Here is a 15,143-nt window from a genome sequence, read left to right on the forward strand (position 1 = left end):
ATGGATCGGTTGCCTCTCGCAGGTGCCCCGTCTAAGGACCTGGCCCACAACCCAGGCAGGTGCCCTGACCAGGAATCGAAGCAAGGGAGCTCTCGCCTTGCAGGAAGGCGCTCAACCACCCGAGCCCGCCAGCCAGGGCTGGCTCGGTTATTTTCACCAGTGTAAGCTGTTCGTGGAAGAATGCAGTTCCAGAAGGCCCAGCGGAAACTGGGCACACGGAGGGTTTCCCCAGGCAACAGAAAGCAGAACTTGTGCAGCAAACAGGAAAACGGAAGGTGAGGAGTCGGGATGGCTGGGGGATGTTCCTAAAGAATTGGGTCCGCATTTTCTGTCGGAGGCAACTGATGGAGTACCAAATTTGTGAGTTCATTTGCCAATTCCTTTTAGATTTTTCTCTTCCTTTACATCTCGCCTTTTCTGAAAAAATAAGATTGAGGGGGCCTTCCCATCCCCTTGGGTCCTGTGTCCCCACCTTTCCTCTTCTCCCGAGCCCCTCCCCCTGCCTGTCAGGTGCTCCTACAGGATGCACAGCCCCGCCCCCACCGCAGGAGTGGGAGGGGCCCGGGCGGAAAGAACAGAAGTGGGCGGGCCCTTCCCTGCCGACGCGCTGCCGTAGGACGCTGTGACGTCAGAGGACATCCGGTCCGGCTCCTAGTGGCTCTCCCCTCCTTCCTTGGGTCTCAGTAGGTTCTAACCCAGAATCGTGGTCCGCGCGCCGGGGTTGCTGTCGCCGCGGGCCGGCGCCACTCCATTCCCTGCCCCCGCGCCCCCGGAGTGAGCCAGGCCTCCCCGCCAGGGTGAGCGAGGTCGGCCCGGAGCGCGCGCGCGCGAGGGAGGGAGTTACGCGGGCGGGTGACGGTCGTCAGTTTCCCGAGCCGCATGGCCCCTCCGCCGTCCCCTTCACCCCGCAGGGTGCTCCGGCCGCAGGCTTTCCCTCCAAAACCTCGGGGACCCCGTGTCTGTTGCCTCACTTGGTAACACGGGACACGCTCTAAGGCTGAGGAAAAGAATCGGCTCTTTGAATTTTCAAGCCAAACGGGAGAAAAAAAAATTCTGGCAGAATTTTCTGAGCGGATTCAACCTGGGGATGTGGTAGGAAATTAACCCGGCGGTGTGATCACCCCGCGACTGTGTTCTGAGCTCTGGGGGCCGTAACAGCGCACGATGTTGCTCACGCTGTAGATTTGTCACTTTACGTTCTGGAAGGGTGCCCAGTGCACTTGGACGTCACTTAAGGAGCCACCTACTAAACTCACTGACTTGATTTGTCCTTATTTTTAGTTGCAACTTCCCATCACTTGGCTTTTGATTGGATAACATAACGTAAAAGGTGACTCCCAAAGTAGGCAAATTTAGACTTCAGTATTGTGTTCATGGTTTTGCTGTATTACAGTATGCCCTTTCGAATAAGAAATACGAATCTCTTCAGGGTGTGTTTTCTTGGAACTCTGCCCTTGTATCACGGACACACTTTGATTTTTTGGAATCAGAATGTTTATGTCTTCAGGGAGGTGGTATGTCACGGTCGCTAGTGAAATTTGAGCCTGTCCCTGGAATATTGAAATTTTTTAGGTCGTGAGTAGGGCCTAGAAGTCCAAGTCTATTTTGGGGAATTTTTACAGTTGATTTTTGAGACTCACTCTTAGAAAAGACGACAAAAAGAAGAAAGTATTTTGAAACCTAGTAAGAAATTTGAGGTTCAGATTTAAAAGCAAGCACGCAGCCAGCTGCTCATTCGTTAGTGTCATCTCCTCACTGAGTGCTGAGTCCTCCCCGGGCAGGGCTGGGAGGCAAACGCTGTCAGGCAGGACAGGGCTGGAATCCTCAGGGAACGTGGACTTTTCAGATGGCTGAAGAGCCGAATAAAAATGTGTCATTTAGTAAAAATTGTGTTCTGCTAAAGGTGGTAGTTCTTTCAACTAAGTGATGAGAGCCGGGTTTACAAGTTAATGGGAATACATTTCTTAGGTTATCTGAAATAGCAAATGCAGCCTTGGCAATTGTTCTCTTCTCTTCTCTTGTGTTGAAAGAGGGGAAAATGCCCAAGAAAAAGACCGGCGCGAGGAAGAAGGCAGAGAACCGCCGGGAGCGGGAAAAGCAGCTTCGGGCGTTGAGAAGCACCATAGATTTAGCTAAACACCCGTGCAACGCTTCAATGGTAACAGCTTTTTATGATATCAGCTGATAGTTGAAAAGCTATCAATATATCAGTTATCCGAAAACACCTGAATAAAATTTTAGTGAATATGGTGTTGCTGGGTATATTTTATTAAATTTGAAATCTGTGTTAGAAGCATGTCCGTTGTTTTCATTAACCCTGAGGAGCAATGAGTTTTGTTTGATTTTATGTTTTTTTGTTTTGTTTTTTTAACAAGGTTATTTTATTTTTTACTTTATTTGTTTTTGGAGAGAGAGGAAAGGAGAAAGAGGGAGAGAAACATCACTGTGCGGTTGCCTCTCATGCGCCCCCAACTGGGGACCTGGCGTGCAACCCAGGCATGTGCCCTGACTGGGAATCGAACCAGCGACACTTGGTTCGCAGGCCAACGCTCAATCCACTGAGCCACCGCACCCAGGGCAATTTTAGGTTATTTTTAAAAACCTAGCATATTACCTATTACCTTGGCTACTGTTTGTGATAAATAAATCTTGACCAAGATACACACTGGGGTCTTTACGAAGAATTTTCCAGCTTCTCTCCATTTAATTCAGTTTGCCGCAAAAGTTGGAGCCTTTTCATCATTTCAGCCGTTCTTTGTAACTCATTCCTAAACTTTGCACTGTTCTTGGCATCTCTCGGTTTCCTGTTCTACTGCCTTCTTTCCCTGTGGCAAGTGGATTAGCTCTGATCATTTCTGAGTGTCTTTACTCAAAGTTGTGAAAAGCAGGAGATTATTTATGCCAGCCTTCCTCCTTTTCTTTCTTTGACCATGTTTCTCTGAGTGGCCCTACATTCCCCTTTTTCTACTTCTCTCTACTTTTTCTATACCCACTACTACCCTTTTTTCTTCTTCTTTTGTTTCATCAAACACATAGGAAATGCTCTTAATCCCACAACTGTTGTGCATCTCCTCTGGGGGGGATCCGTGGCTGAAGGACACGGTCCTGCCTCCACGGGCTTATGGATCAGTTGTTTTGTGCATAACTTAAGAACTGTCCGTTTATAAATGACAGACGCAACTTTAGTAACCCGGGAGGGAGAGAGTTTATTGCGTGAAGAGTGGGCTCACTTGTGCAGTTGAGCAGGGCGAGGATATAGCTGGAACGTGGGAACAACTGGAACCTGGAACAACCTGGTAGCTCTGTCGTTTGCGCATTAGTTCCGTTTTCTCAGGTTGTCTCGCTTCGTTGTTTGGGTCCATAGGCACGGGTAGCTTGCACGTCTCACTGGCGTTACTGTGGCCCGCAGAGAGGGAAAGAACTCTTGATACTTTGAACTTGGGCGGGTGCCGTTTCCAGCACCAACGTTTATACCTGGGGTGGGGGACGGGGAAGCAGGATTACATAGCAGGGGACAGTGGGGACTCCCTTCAGTGTGTCAGGATCATTTCTAGTGACAAGGGGTATGGGACGGATGAAACAAGAAAAGGTTCACATGAGTACATGTAGTAGTAGCCACACTTTTGTAAGTGTAGCAGTAGGGGTACAACTGGGACTGAGGGGATAGAGTTGAATGTGGATGGGGTACAGTCCACAGAAGAGGAGGGATCACCAGGACTTCCAACAGGTGAAGAAGACTGAGGAGGGACTTTTCAGGGCAAAGGATTAGGATAAGTGAGGCATGCAAAACAGAGGACAAGGCGTATTTTGAGACTGGCTGACAAACAGTGGCTTGAATCTAACGAGGATACGCAGCAAGGTTTGAAAAGTGGGTAGGGAACAGATTGTTGAGAATTCTTAATAACGTGTTTAAGATTCCGGATTTTCTGTAAGTATACTGTGTTCACTACTGTTTCTTGTGTCTATTCATTATTGGCGTGATTCGTTAAAAAATACTACCTCTGAATTCACCCTCTTGTGAATGTAGCAGTTCTTTCTCTAGTGTAGCATGCCCAAGAGTATACCTTTGTTTTGTGTAGATGCTTGTACTCTGGGGGAAGGTGGAGGGTTTGGGGAAGTGTCACTTATATTTTAACATGAAGAACAGGGTATTTATAATGCAATTAAGTTTGCAGTTTTTTAGCCAGTAGAAAATTAATGTCATATTTATATTTTACAGGAATGTGACAAGTGTCAGAGGTAAATTTTTATTTCTTTTTATATCTATATCTAATAATATAGGTCTTCTAATCTTTTATCTGATATTTACTATGTTTTAAAATTTTATTTTACATGACAAGGCGGCAGAAGAATAGAGCGTTTTGCTATTTTTGTAATTCTGTACAGAAGTTACCAATTTGTGCACAGTGTGGTAAGTATGATAACTAAGGGCACCTGCCTTTTATCAAATGTTTGTTTGGCAGTTAATTAATTTGAAGCTGTGGGTTTATCATTCTTTACAATAGTGTTATGCCTTACCATTAATAACAAAATGTTATTTGGCCTACCAAAACACTTATCAAGTCTTCATTTTCTCTTTGCTATAATGCTTGAAAACAATTCAGATACAGGTTAGATACAGATTACCAACATGTTGTTTTAAACATTAAAAGGTCAGATTTCAGACTAATAATACTTGGTGATCTTGAATTTTTAATGATACTGTCCTTAGGCTTGTCTATAGCCATTTGTTTATTTTTCTAAATTTTGATTTCTGCTGATACTGCCTGTGGTATGTTAGACCCTTGGGAATGATTTCATTCCACATTTACCTGGTGCCAGCTTTTGTGATCAGTTATTTTTCTGTTTGGCCTTCAGCATGTGATTCTTGAGTTTTCTCCCATGGATTCTCAGGTGATTGGAGTGGAATTCCTAAGCTACATGCTGGGTTCCCAAATATAAGTGGAAATTTTTATCAAGAATAAATGATCATCTAGAGTAAAACTAAATGGTAGTTCACAGAGCAAGCTTGGTGTTTGTCAGAAAGTCTTCCTCAGACTTTTTTGGTTTTGGGGTAATAGTTTCAGAAGGAACACATTTTGGGATGTGCTCATTTGAATGTGTTTATGTATGATAACATTGCAGAAAGTTTAGAGCTATATCTCTTGACTATTGCTAGTGTAGTTCTAGCTTTCAAAGCAGACATCGTTAGTGAAAGACATAATGAAAAAGAGAATACTGGCTTAGATAGACAACTTGTCTGCTAGTTTTTATATCCTTATTTTATAAAAGAAATGAATATAGAGTGAGAAAATAGTTTATGGAGATTTAAGTTCTTGCTAGGACCTTCCCATAATTTCAGTGTTTTTGAGCTTAAATTTGTAGTGGGGTGCATTTCCCACTTCCTGACTCTTACTTAGTGTTAGACAGAGACCAGTTGGGGAGCTGCTGCCCCTCATTTCCAGTTTCTTTTTCTTCCCATTTCCTGTTGCCTGGCTTTGTTCGTCGGGTAGGTCAGGATAATGAAAAACTGAGTATCTTCTGTTTCTTTCATGTCCCACTTTGTGGAGTCTGAGATGGGTGATTAATATGTTATCATTAATCTTCACATAGTGTATGATAAGCGACTCTCCTGACACTGTTGTGGGTTGGTAATTTGCTGCTGCATCCGAGTGTTTGTGGCTGTGTTGTGACTTTAGCTCTGTTACCATATTGCTGGTTGCTGTGCTCACTTGGGGACTATTTGAAAAATTCTGTTGGAAAAATGTTTACTTGGAGACTATGTTTGTAAATTTTTACATATGAATATACTTAAAATGTGAACCAGATAAGATGCATAATCACTGTTTGATTTCGTTTGGTTTGAGATGTACATCTGTGGGAAGACAAAAGCAAAAACTTTGAACCAGACTTTTTATTGTGAATTATGAAATGTTAAATTCATTTTAAGATATGTTTTAATTCATCTGAAAATTCACAAGGTTTTAAACTGCTATAATAACGGTTAGGTTGCAAAGCATAACCTGCAATTTCTGATTTTATCACAGGTAAGAATTACCATAAGTGTATAACTTTATTATGCAATATATTTTTAATACATTTCTAATCTCAAAAGGTTTGACTCAGATAATGAGATCTCAGTTATGTAAGCAGTAAACTGTCAATTTCTATCCATTTTAAATTGCCATAGGAAATTGGGCTAGATAAAGCGAAGAATAAGTGAATACTTGCATGTACTACTTGGCAAGGCTAATAGTGCAAATTTGGTTCTTTACTAGGGAAAACAAAGTGCATGATGAAGTCTTCAGACTGTGTCATCAAGCACGCGGGTGTGTACAGTACCGGCCTTGCAATGGTGGTAAGCTTCCTGTCATCCTCTCCTAGACCAGCCACTTTTAACCGGTTCGCCGCAAGAATTCTCAGGACGTGCAATACCGGACTATTTAGTCAGGGGCACTGATCTCTTTTTCCTTAGATTGTCAAATAAAAGGTGACAACCATCTGGTGTGAATGAATCAAAATTATACTTTTTTTTTTTTTTTTTTTTGGTCAGATTAGCTAAAAATAAGATTTCTGGTATGCCTCAGAATGTTAGTAATTAGTTGATGTGTGCCATGGATAAAAGGGGTGAGAATCACTGTCTTCGGCTAGTAGCTGCCCGAGGATAAGAAAACATCATTCTGACCAACGGTTATTTTTTATAACCATATAATCACACTGTTTTGTCCCTTGATTCAACCAATTTGTAGTTATCTGGATTATCTGTGGCATGTTTTTTGTATGATTTTTCCTTTTATTACCCATTTGTCTTTGCTTCCTTTTTTTCTTATTCAGAAACATACAAGGAACGAAAACTTATTTAATGTTGACTTAAACAAATTCATTTGTCAGTGATACCTTTCTAATGTGTCTTAATTAGATTTCATATAATGTCAAACTGAAAGCCCTGTTTAACCAGGGTTCAAGCTTTTGGTTAAATAAGCAACCTAGTTCCAAAAGAATCTAGGATTAATAGCTTTTTAAAAAGCTTTATATTTCCAAAAAGTCCACACTTACTATAGTTATATAAGGAAATATTGTTTTAAATAATAAAAACATGTTTTGTGTGATGTATTCTGCTCTCTCTTTTTTTTTTTCTTTTTTTTACTAGAAAGTGATCCTTTTAACCAGTTTTACTGTATTCCATTGTGTGATTTTATGCTCTGGTCCAAATTTCAGGCCACAATGAAAATAATATTGTTTTACTCAAGCAGAATATTTTATCTGTAGTAACTTTCCAAGAACACATAGTTTTTCATGAAGAGGCAGAGCTTTATTTGATATATTTTGTGTGTGCATATCTTATAGATGCAAGAAGCTAGAATTATAATCATTTTTTGAATTCCTCTTTATTTTAAATGTAGGATTTGTCAGTGTTGCCTTTCAAAAACCAGCCAAAGATTCAAAACCCATCATAATCTTCCTTGGTAGCTTGCTAATGTCTAAATTTATCACATACTTCCTAATTCACTGAGTTGTATGCATCTTTATGATCTTTTCTTACATAAAGAAAACATTTAAGGAAAATCATGAATCATTAGTTATAAATTCTAGGAAAGTGATTTATTTGCCTGTCAAGATTCCCTCTCCTTTCCCTCCTCTCCATCCTGATTTGCCCTGGGACCCTGACTGGATCATGACTTTCTTACCTTATTACTTCCCTTTGGTTCAACCAGTCAGAGACCCTGGCAGGGTACCTAAGATAGAAGGACAATACCATCTGGGTCTTGATTCTCCCAGCTCACTCCCTACCAGGTTGACCTGGTTTGGATGTGGGTCGGGCACAGTTCCTCTTCATACAGCAAGGTAATCCCCTCCATGTGGCTCTCTTGGGGTTCTGGTAACTCCCTCCCTTCCCCGTGTTTCTTCAGGCCCAGGCACGGTAACTCATCACTCTTTGATGTTTTCTCCAAGCCTTTCCCTGTCCTTGTAAATTATCTTTCTTAAACTCTCCTGCATTATCCAGTGTAGTGTGCCATCCCTTTGTTGTTAGAACCCTGAGTAATCTAAGAGACACTTGAGGATTTGGTAGCTACACTGATAATCCATTTTCACAAGTCATAAAACACTTTTCCTATTTGTTCTATACGGTAGTCCGTCTCTATATCCTGGTTCACTTGTCATGGCCTCACTGTATCGTGGGATTTTTAAAAATATATTTAATGCGGATTTTTTGCTATGTCGCGGGATTTTGCGGTACTGTATACGTATGTTGTTAGAGTTACGTAGTTTTAAGAGTGTAGAATGTTTAAGAACATAAGTAGTGTTTATAAAAGTGGAAAAGGTTAATTAGGGAATGGGAAAGGTTAATAAGGGACTGGGAACGGTTTATAAGTGTGTGGGAAGGGTTTATAAAGCCTTAAAATATATATAAATACTAAAATGTTAGGTTCATACTTTGCGATTTTCACCTATTGCGGGGGCGGTCTAGAACGTAATACCCGCGATAAGTGAGGGAGTGCTGTACTATTTGTGTTACAGAGCCTTGACTGCTGTAACACTGAACGGAGATTCAGAACACCTAGACTGAAATCTCAGCTCCTATGATGTAGCTCTGGGGTTGGACAGTCTCATGGCCCTGATCCTCACCTATGAAGGGAAGACCATTCGGTCCGTTAAGATTTGTTCTAGTTCTTAATAGTCTGTTGATCATATGTTATTGAAAGATATGGTCTTACCATCCTACTTCATATAGAATTGGAGAGTCTTACCCTATCATTTAGTTCTGTATACTTTATTTTAATTTATTTCACAAAGAAACATGGTAATTGATTTAAATCATAAGTTGCCTTAGAAGAAAAAAAGATGCTGAAAGAAGTTTTAATATTTTCTCTTTAAGTTATTCTAGAAATTTTCTTAAGTCAGAAATATTAGTATTTGAAAACATTCAATTTAGTTACTGGAATTGCTATAGACAAGAATGCTTAAACTGTGGACTCCATACTCCATTGGAATTAGCATTCAGTTTGAAGGGCAGACTTCCAGCTCCTTAACTGCAGTGGTTAATGTTAGGGTAAGTGTGTAGTTTCCCCCTTGCTGCTTTTTCTTTTGATTTGTAGCTCAGGATTGTATATTATAAATAGTTGTTGGTATAGTAGCTGTCAGCAAACCCTCTTTAATTCTGGCCTGAAGAGTAAAATTTTTTCCTCAGTGAAGCCACCCACTATCACTGAGGGCTGATAAATAGCTAAATGCGCACAACTTTGAGGGTTGCTATTGGTTAGACCAGTGATTTCCAACCTTTTTCATCTCATGGCATGTATAAACTAATTACTAAAATTCTGCACCACACTAAAATATATTTGTTGTTGGTCAGACTAAAAAAAAAAAGGCTGTGATTTTGATTGAATTACAAAAGTAATAATACTAATTATCTACACTTTTTGCTCTGAAGTGACTTTTAAAAAAATGAGGTGCATGTACTTGCATATAAGTATTTCTGGTACCAAGAATTGCTGGTGAGATGCAACCCAGTTGTGTGATACGACCAGTAAGATGCAGCTCTGTGACATGACCTCCATATTTATGGTCCAAGACAGGACATTCACAGAGTCGGCTTTTGTGTTGGCCGTTGTCACTTTTTTCATTTGACAGTCTAAGAGAAAAGAGGTCAGTGCTCGTAACTAAATAGGTAGTGTATGTTTTAAAAATTCTGTGCACAGTGGTTGAAAATTGTTGGGTTAGACAATGGTTGCAGTCATTCAAGTGACGAAGATTTAATTTTTCATGCTCCTTGGTTGCAGGGTGCAATATGTGACTTCTGTGAAGCTTGGGTGTGTCACGGTAGGAAATGCCTCAGTACACACGCCTGTGCCTGTCCTCTCGCCGATGCTGAGTGTGTGGAATGTGAGCGCGGTGTCTGGGACCACGGTGAGCAAGTGCATACAGGCAGTGAAGTTTGCTCCGAATGAAGGCTGACTTTCAGACATTCCGGATACTCTTGGAGACTTTCCGGATACTGTCACTCCTAACTACTGACACTGATATGGTTATCAGTTTAGTCAGTATCAGTCAATGCTAGTAGCTAGGATTACTTACCAAAACAGGGAGGGAGACTAGTTCTGGGAGAGAGATCTTCTCTGAGCATCGTATTATACGTGTGTGCAGCCAGGGGATAGTTGGGAGTCTGCTTCTTTATGGTTCATTTTGGCTTTTTCCATTGTAGCCTTTACCAGAACAAAAATAACTGCTGTGTCGTTTTGGTGAAAGTGTAAAGTAAACTCGCCATCCTTTTTGAGCAGTTCTATAGATAGGAGTTTTTTAAATGAAAACTTACCATATTTACATTTTTGGGTTTTGTTTTTTAATCTAATAGGAGGCAGAATATTCAGTTGTTCTTTTTGCCAAAACTTTCTCTGTGAAGACGATCAATTTGAACACCAAGCGAGCTGCCAGGTTTTAGAGGCGGAAACATTTAAATGTAAGTTTTTATATATTACATGTTCTTTATATCCAGGTTTCTTAACTATGTGTTAAACAATGGAAAAGGAATCTAGTTTATCGTGCAGTCTCTTATGGACTGTAATTTAGCTAAATGCCTATTTTCTGTCTGTAGAAAAAATGCATAACACATCCATTTTTTTTGCAGCAGGGGTGCCAGTGGTATTTTGGTTGAACTAATTCGTCGTTTTGTGGGATTGATCAGGATTTACTGGTCCTGAGTACAAAGTGTCATTTTCACCTCCAAGTTATCATAATAGCCCTCCTCGCCCCCCACGCTCCCGAATGCCCCCCAGTAAGTGATTCTACCCCTAGTTTGTTTCCAGTGATTCTTAGGAGTATGCTTCAAAAACACGTGCGGAGGTTTTGTTTGTTTGTTTGTTTGTTTTAAATACAGGTGCTCAGGCTTCATCCCTGGAGATTCTACGTGGAAGTCTGCAATAGGGGCCAGGCATATGTATATAACCCGTACACAAAATTCTCAAATATTTTCCAGTTTGAGATCACCGTTACTGACTGGGCGGATGGTATCACCTTCACAGATAGATTGCATTTTATTTCTACCCTATTGATCCTCAAAAGCTCAAGTTTTGGACTTAAACATTACTTGATTTCTACGTGTTGGCCATATGATTTTGGGCAAATCACTATCTCTTCCCAAACCTGTTTCCTTAAAAGGAAGATCCTAATTTCTTTCCAAAGAGTTATTGAAATGAGAATCCATAAAAAGAGAAGCATTAGTATAGTACCTGGCACGTAGCACTTATTAAACAGCAGATACCATCATGGAAAAGACTGGAATTCCCCCCATAGTCCCTTCTTGAATTTGCTTCTTGTTTTGGTATCAAGTGTTAATTCTTATATTCACTATAAATTTAAAGTTGATGACATACCTATATCATTATTAGATATGTGAGTACCTGCATCTAAGACATATATGTCAACTTTATATGTATAACTTACATATTTGAATAGAAATTCCTAAAGATCAAAGGAACACCTCGAAGTGTACGAGGATAGCCGTTGTTGGTTTCCTTCCTGCTGCTGGGAATTTGATCTCATTTTTATATATCCTCTGGGTTAGAGTATGAGACAGAAAAGAACTCTTAGTAATTGATCTAAGATAGCACTTCAGGTACAAATCTTTGGGAAATAGTGTTTTTATTCCAAGTTTGAATGTAGACATTATGTATTTTGCCCCACAGGTGTTTCATGCAATCGGCTCGGTCAACATTCTTGTCTCCGTTGTAAGGTAGATTTGTGTATTTTTTATTTTTAGGTTTTGTTTTTAATCCCCATTCTCCATGACCATTCATTGGATTACTTATAGCTATTCTTAATCTACAAGGACCCTTAAACGTTTAGTTTGGTTCTTTTATTTTAGAGACCGGAATTGAGGAGGCTCAGGGACTTTCCAGAGGGCACCAGCAGGCCTGCCTCTGAGTTGACACTAGTGCCCACCCCCCGAGTCTCAGCTCAGTGCGTTTCCGTCTGAAGTTTAGGGAGAACTTTCTGACCAGAGTGATGGGAGTGTATTTTAATTCATGTCAAAGTGCACTTTGTTAGAGAGTGAAGATTTCTGTCAAGTTCTCTCCATGGAACTTGTCTCCAGCGTGTCTAAGATCACTGAGTAGATGTAGCCGATTGACCTCTCAGCACATTGCCCTGGTACCTGCTGAGACTCCCGACCCTTTCCTGTTTCTCTCCCCACTCTTCGCCAGTTTTGTGTATACTGTGACCTCTGCCGTAGATTCCTCTTCGACCTTCACTGCACCCCTGTTCTCCTTCAGACCTCAGCGGAGACTTCACGTTTTCTTTCCTGAGTCCTGTATCGGGTTTAGTGCTCCCTCTGCACTTCTTTCTCCATGCAGTGCCCTGTAGTGGCCCTCGGCCTGTCTGAGTCCCTGGTTAGGGTGCATGCCATGGGAGGGTAGATAGGCTCCTTACCGTTGTTCTGCGGGGCTTGTGAACACTGATGTATTTATGAATGAATAATTGTGTGTACATACTGTACCCTGTGTATGGTTCCTGCCTTGGGTTAGGCCATAGTTCTGAAGAGCCCTGGCAAAGACCATTTCCCTTAAGGAATGAAAATCAGGAGTGTGACCAGTCCCAATAAAACTCTTAATCTCTGCCCTGACCACTCATATGTTTAAATTTTCTTGAAATATTGAATATCGTCTTTGTATATGTTTAGAATTATTTTCTTATTGTTTATTTTTACTTCTCCTGTATAGGCTTGTTTCTGTGATGATCATACAAGGAGCAAGGTGTTTAAACAAGAAAAAGGAAAGCAGCCTCCCTGCCCTAAATGCGGGCACGAGACCCAGGAGACGAAGGACCTTAGCATGTCGAGTATGGCTCTTAAAATACTGCGGTTGGTGGCAGGAGGGCAGGGGGGTGCTTTCATGCTTAGAAAAGATTTATCTCCTCCTTCTGTTTTTGTTTTTCCTCTTACTGTTTGAAAAGATGAATGTGTTCTCTTAAGGAAGTGGAATTTTACAGCTTTGGAAAATATATGGGTAAAATTTCTCAATTTAAGTTAAAAAATATACCATTATTCACTTTGATATTTGGCATTTGCCTCAGTTAATGATGTGGTGAATACTGAAATTTAAGACTGAGAGAAGTGATTTTTCTGTTTTTGCTGAGGCTTCCTTGTTAAATAATCGAGTAGCTGTAAATCCTTAATATTCAAATGCTGGTGATTTTTAGTACTTGAAAGTTGGAATTCATTCTGAAGCTGTTCGTAGGTGTGTAGTATTGAGTAGCTGTGCTTAGTATGTACTATGTTGCTACTGTAGGAAATTGCTTTCTGATTTTTATATAGCTTTTCTATGATGGAATAAGACTATCATAAACATTTAGAGTAATGCAGCTAACAATTTGTTAAAGAGAATTTTACTTTATCAAACATATCAGAATGGAACCATAATTCTAAATAGCTTTGTTTAATCAAAGATACAGCCCTATAATGAGGTGGAGCTGAAGAGTTTGCTGATTTTTTTGCACTAAACTTTGTGTTGCTAGTAAGAAGAAATGAAAGCTTTGTCTTCTAGGACATCTCAATTCTAAAATTACGACATGAAATCCACTTCTGTGATTTGAAAATAAACTTTTAATTGATCAAATGAAGGGCATTTTATTTTAATTTGTAACATGCCTTATTTAGCTTATACTTGGAGAGTGCTGTCCTTGTTTTGTTTCCTGACTTTTTCTAGATTCAATGAAGTGACACTGTCCTCTTTATGGTGTTACCTGCAGTGTGTATGTAGACTCCAAGCAGGAGAGAACTGATTGTTGGTTTTTAAGGTCTTCTTTCTTTCCAATTAAATACTAAGGTAGGAAATCAGGAAAAATGTGGCTTACTTTTTCATTTGGGAGTAAGAAGCAGCCAGGCAAGTTCATGTAACTGTATATTGTGGAGGAGAACGAGGATGGAGAGGATGGGGACAAACAAGGTGCCATATCCTTATCTGTGTTTTGTAGCACGCTCCCTGAAATTCGGCAGGCAGACTGGAGGTGAAGAGGGAGATGGCGCTTCTGGGTATGATGCCTATTGGAAGAACCTTTCATCTGGTAAGTATGGTGATACCAGCTACCATGATGAGGAGGATGAGTACGAAGCAGAGGATGATGAAGAGGAAGAAGAGGAAGGTGGAAAGGATTCAGATGCTGAGTCATCAGATTTGTTTACTAATTTAAATTTGGGAAGGACCTATGCCAGTGGCTATGCTCACTATGAGGAACAGGAGAGCTAGGAGGGCTGCTCGCCCTTTGGTGGCCTTGTCTGAGGGGGCAGGATGTGTGTGCTTGACGAATTGTGTGTGGATGTTCAGAAGTACCTTCACTTAGCTTTGTGCAAAAGTCGCGTTTCCGGGGGCAGGGAGCAGGGCATAGCATTTTTATTGGAACTGATAATCAGGCTTATAGCGTAAGAAAAAAGAATTTCAAATGTAATGTATTTATTAATACAAACAATTGAAGCATTGTGGATTGGATTTTTACTGATTTCAGTAATCTGGTAGGTCTTGCCAATTAGTTACATATATAGGATAAAGGAATAGGAGGATAATATATTTGCTGTTTTTATGAAAAACACTGCTTATAAATCCATTCTGTCTGATTTTTTAATATGTAATGGATAAAATGAATTATTGTATTTTTCTTTGTATGTCCACAGGATACAAATCAGATGTTTTATGCGAAATTTTCATTAAATCTTCATGGTATCTTACCTAGTCATGATATGTATGCTTTAGCTGTTGATTCATTTATTTCGTCAGAATATATTTTTTGAACAGTACCTATTAATGCCTAAATGTATAGACAGGGGTGATACATAGCCACTTTTTCAGACACATGATCAGAAATAGTATTACACAGATGTTTTACCCAAGAACTTTCTTTTTGAATAAATCTAGTATTACAGTACATACTTTTGATATTTAATTTCTTGTTCTCAATTTTTTTTAAACTTTGGAAAGCATTCTGATATTTTTGTATAATCTGTTTGCTTTGTTTTTTATATCTAATATGCGAAATAGGTAGCAGAGATTAACATTGTGGTAGACACGCAGTCACGCAGCCAGACCCCATCATTCACGGTGGAGGTGGAGAACAGAGAGTTGTGGCACAAGGGCCAGTTGTTACAACTTACACTGGCAATGAGTTTGGATGGAATG

General features: G+C 40.3%; 1 protein-coding gene across 4 annotated transcripts; it reads left to right on the plus strand.

Moving 5' to 3' along the window:
- The first annotated feature begins 251 nt into the window (after positions 1-251).
- On the plus strand, positions 252-14,703 carry NOAZFP (nucleolar atypical zinc finger). 4 transcript variants are annotated; one of them, XM_090288794.1, is made up of 10 exons: positions 252-275; positions 2,031-2,158; positions 4,220-4,239; positions 4,341-4,411; positions 6,258-6,337; positions 9,762-9,888; positions 10,334-10,438; positions 11,664-11,710; positions 12,696-12,813; positions 13,948-14,703. In XM_090288794.1, exons 2-10 carry the CDS (start codon positions 2,039-2,041, stop codon positions 14,217-14,219), a joined length of 960 nt encoding a protein of 319 aa, XP_090144920.1. In that variant the 5' UTR covers positions 252-275; positions 2,031-2,038; the 3' UTR covers positions 14,220-14,703. The 4 variants fall into 4 exon arrangements, with proteins under 4 accessions (XP_090144920.1, XP_090144918.1, XP_090144917.1 ...); XM_090288792.1 differs by lacking the exon at positions 252-275 and adding an exon at positions 625-806; XM_090288791.1 differs by lacking the exon at positions 252-275 and adding an exon at positions 625-797.
- The last annotated feature ends 440 nt before the right edge of the window (positions 14,704-15,143 follow it).

The sequence above is a fragment of the Furipterus horrens genome, unplaced genomic scaffold (genome assembly GCF_987537825.1).
Source record: "Furipterus horrens unplaced genomic scaffold, mFurHor1.1.pri manual_scaffold_10, whole genome shotgun sequence".
NCBI classification, from domain to species: Eukaryota; Metazoa; Chordata; class Mammalia; order Chiroptera; family Furipteridae; genus Furipterus; species Furipterus horrens.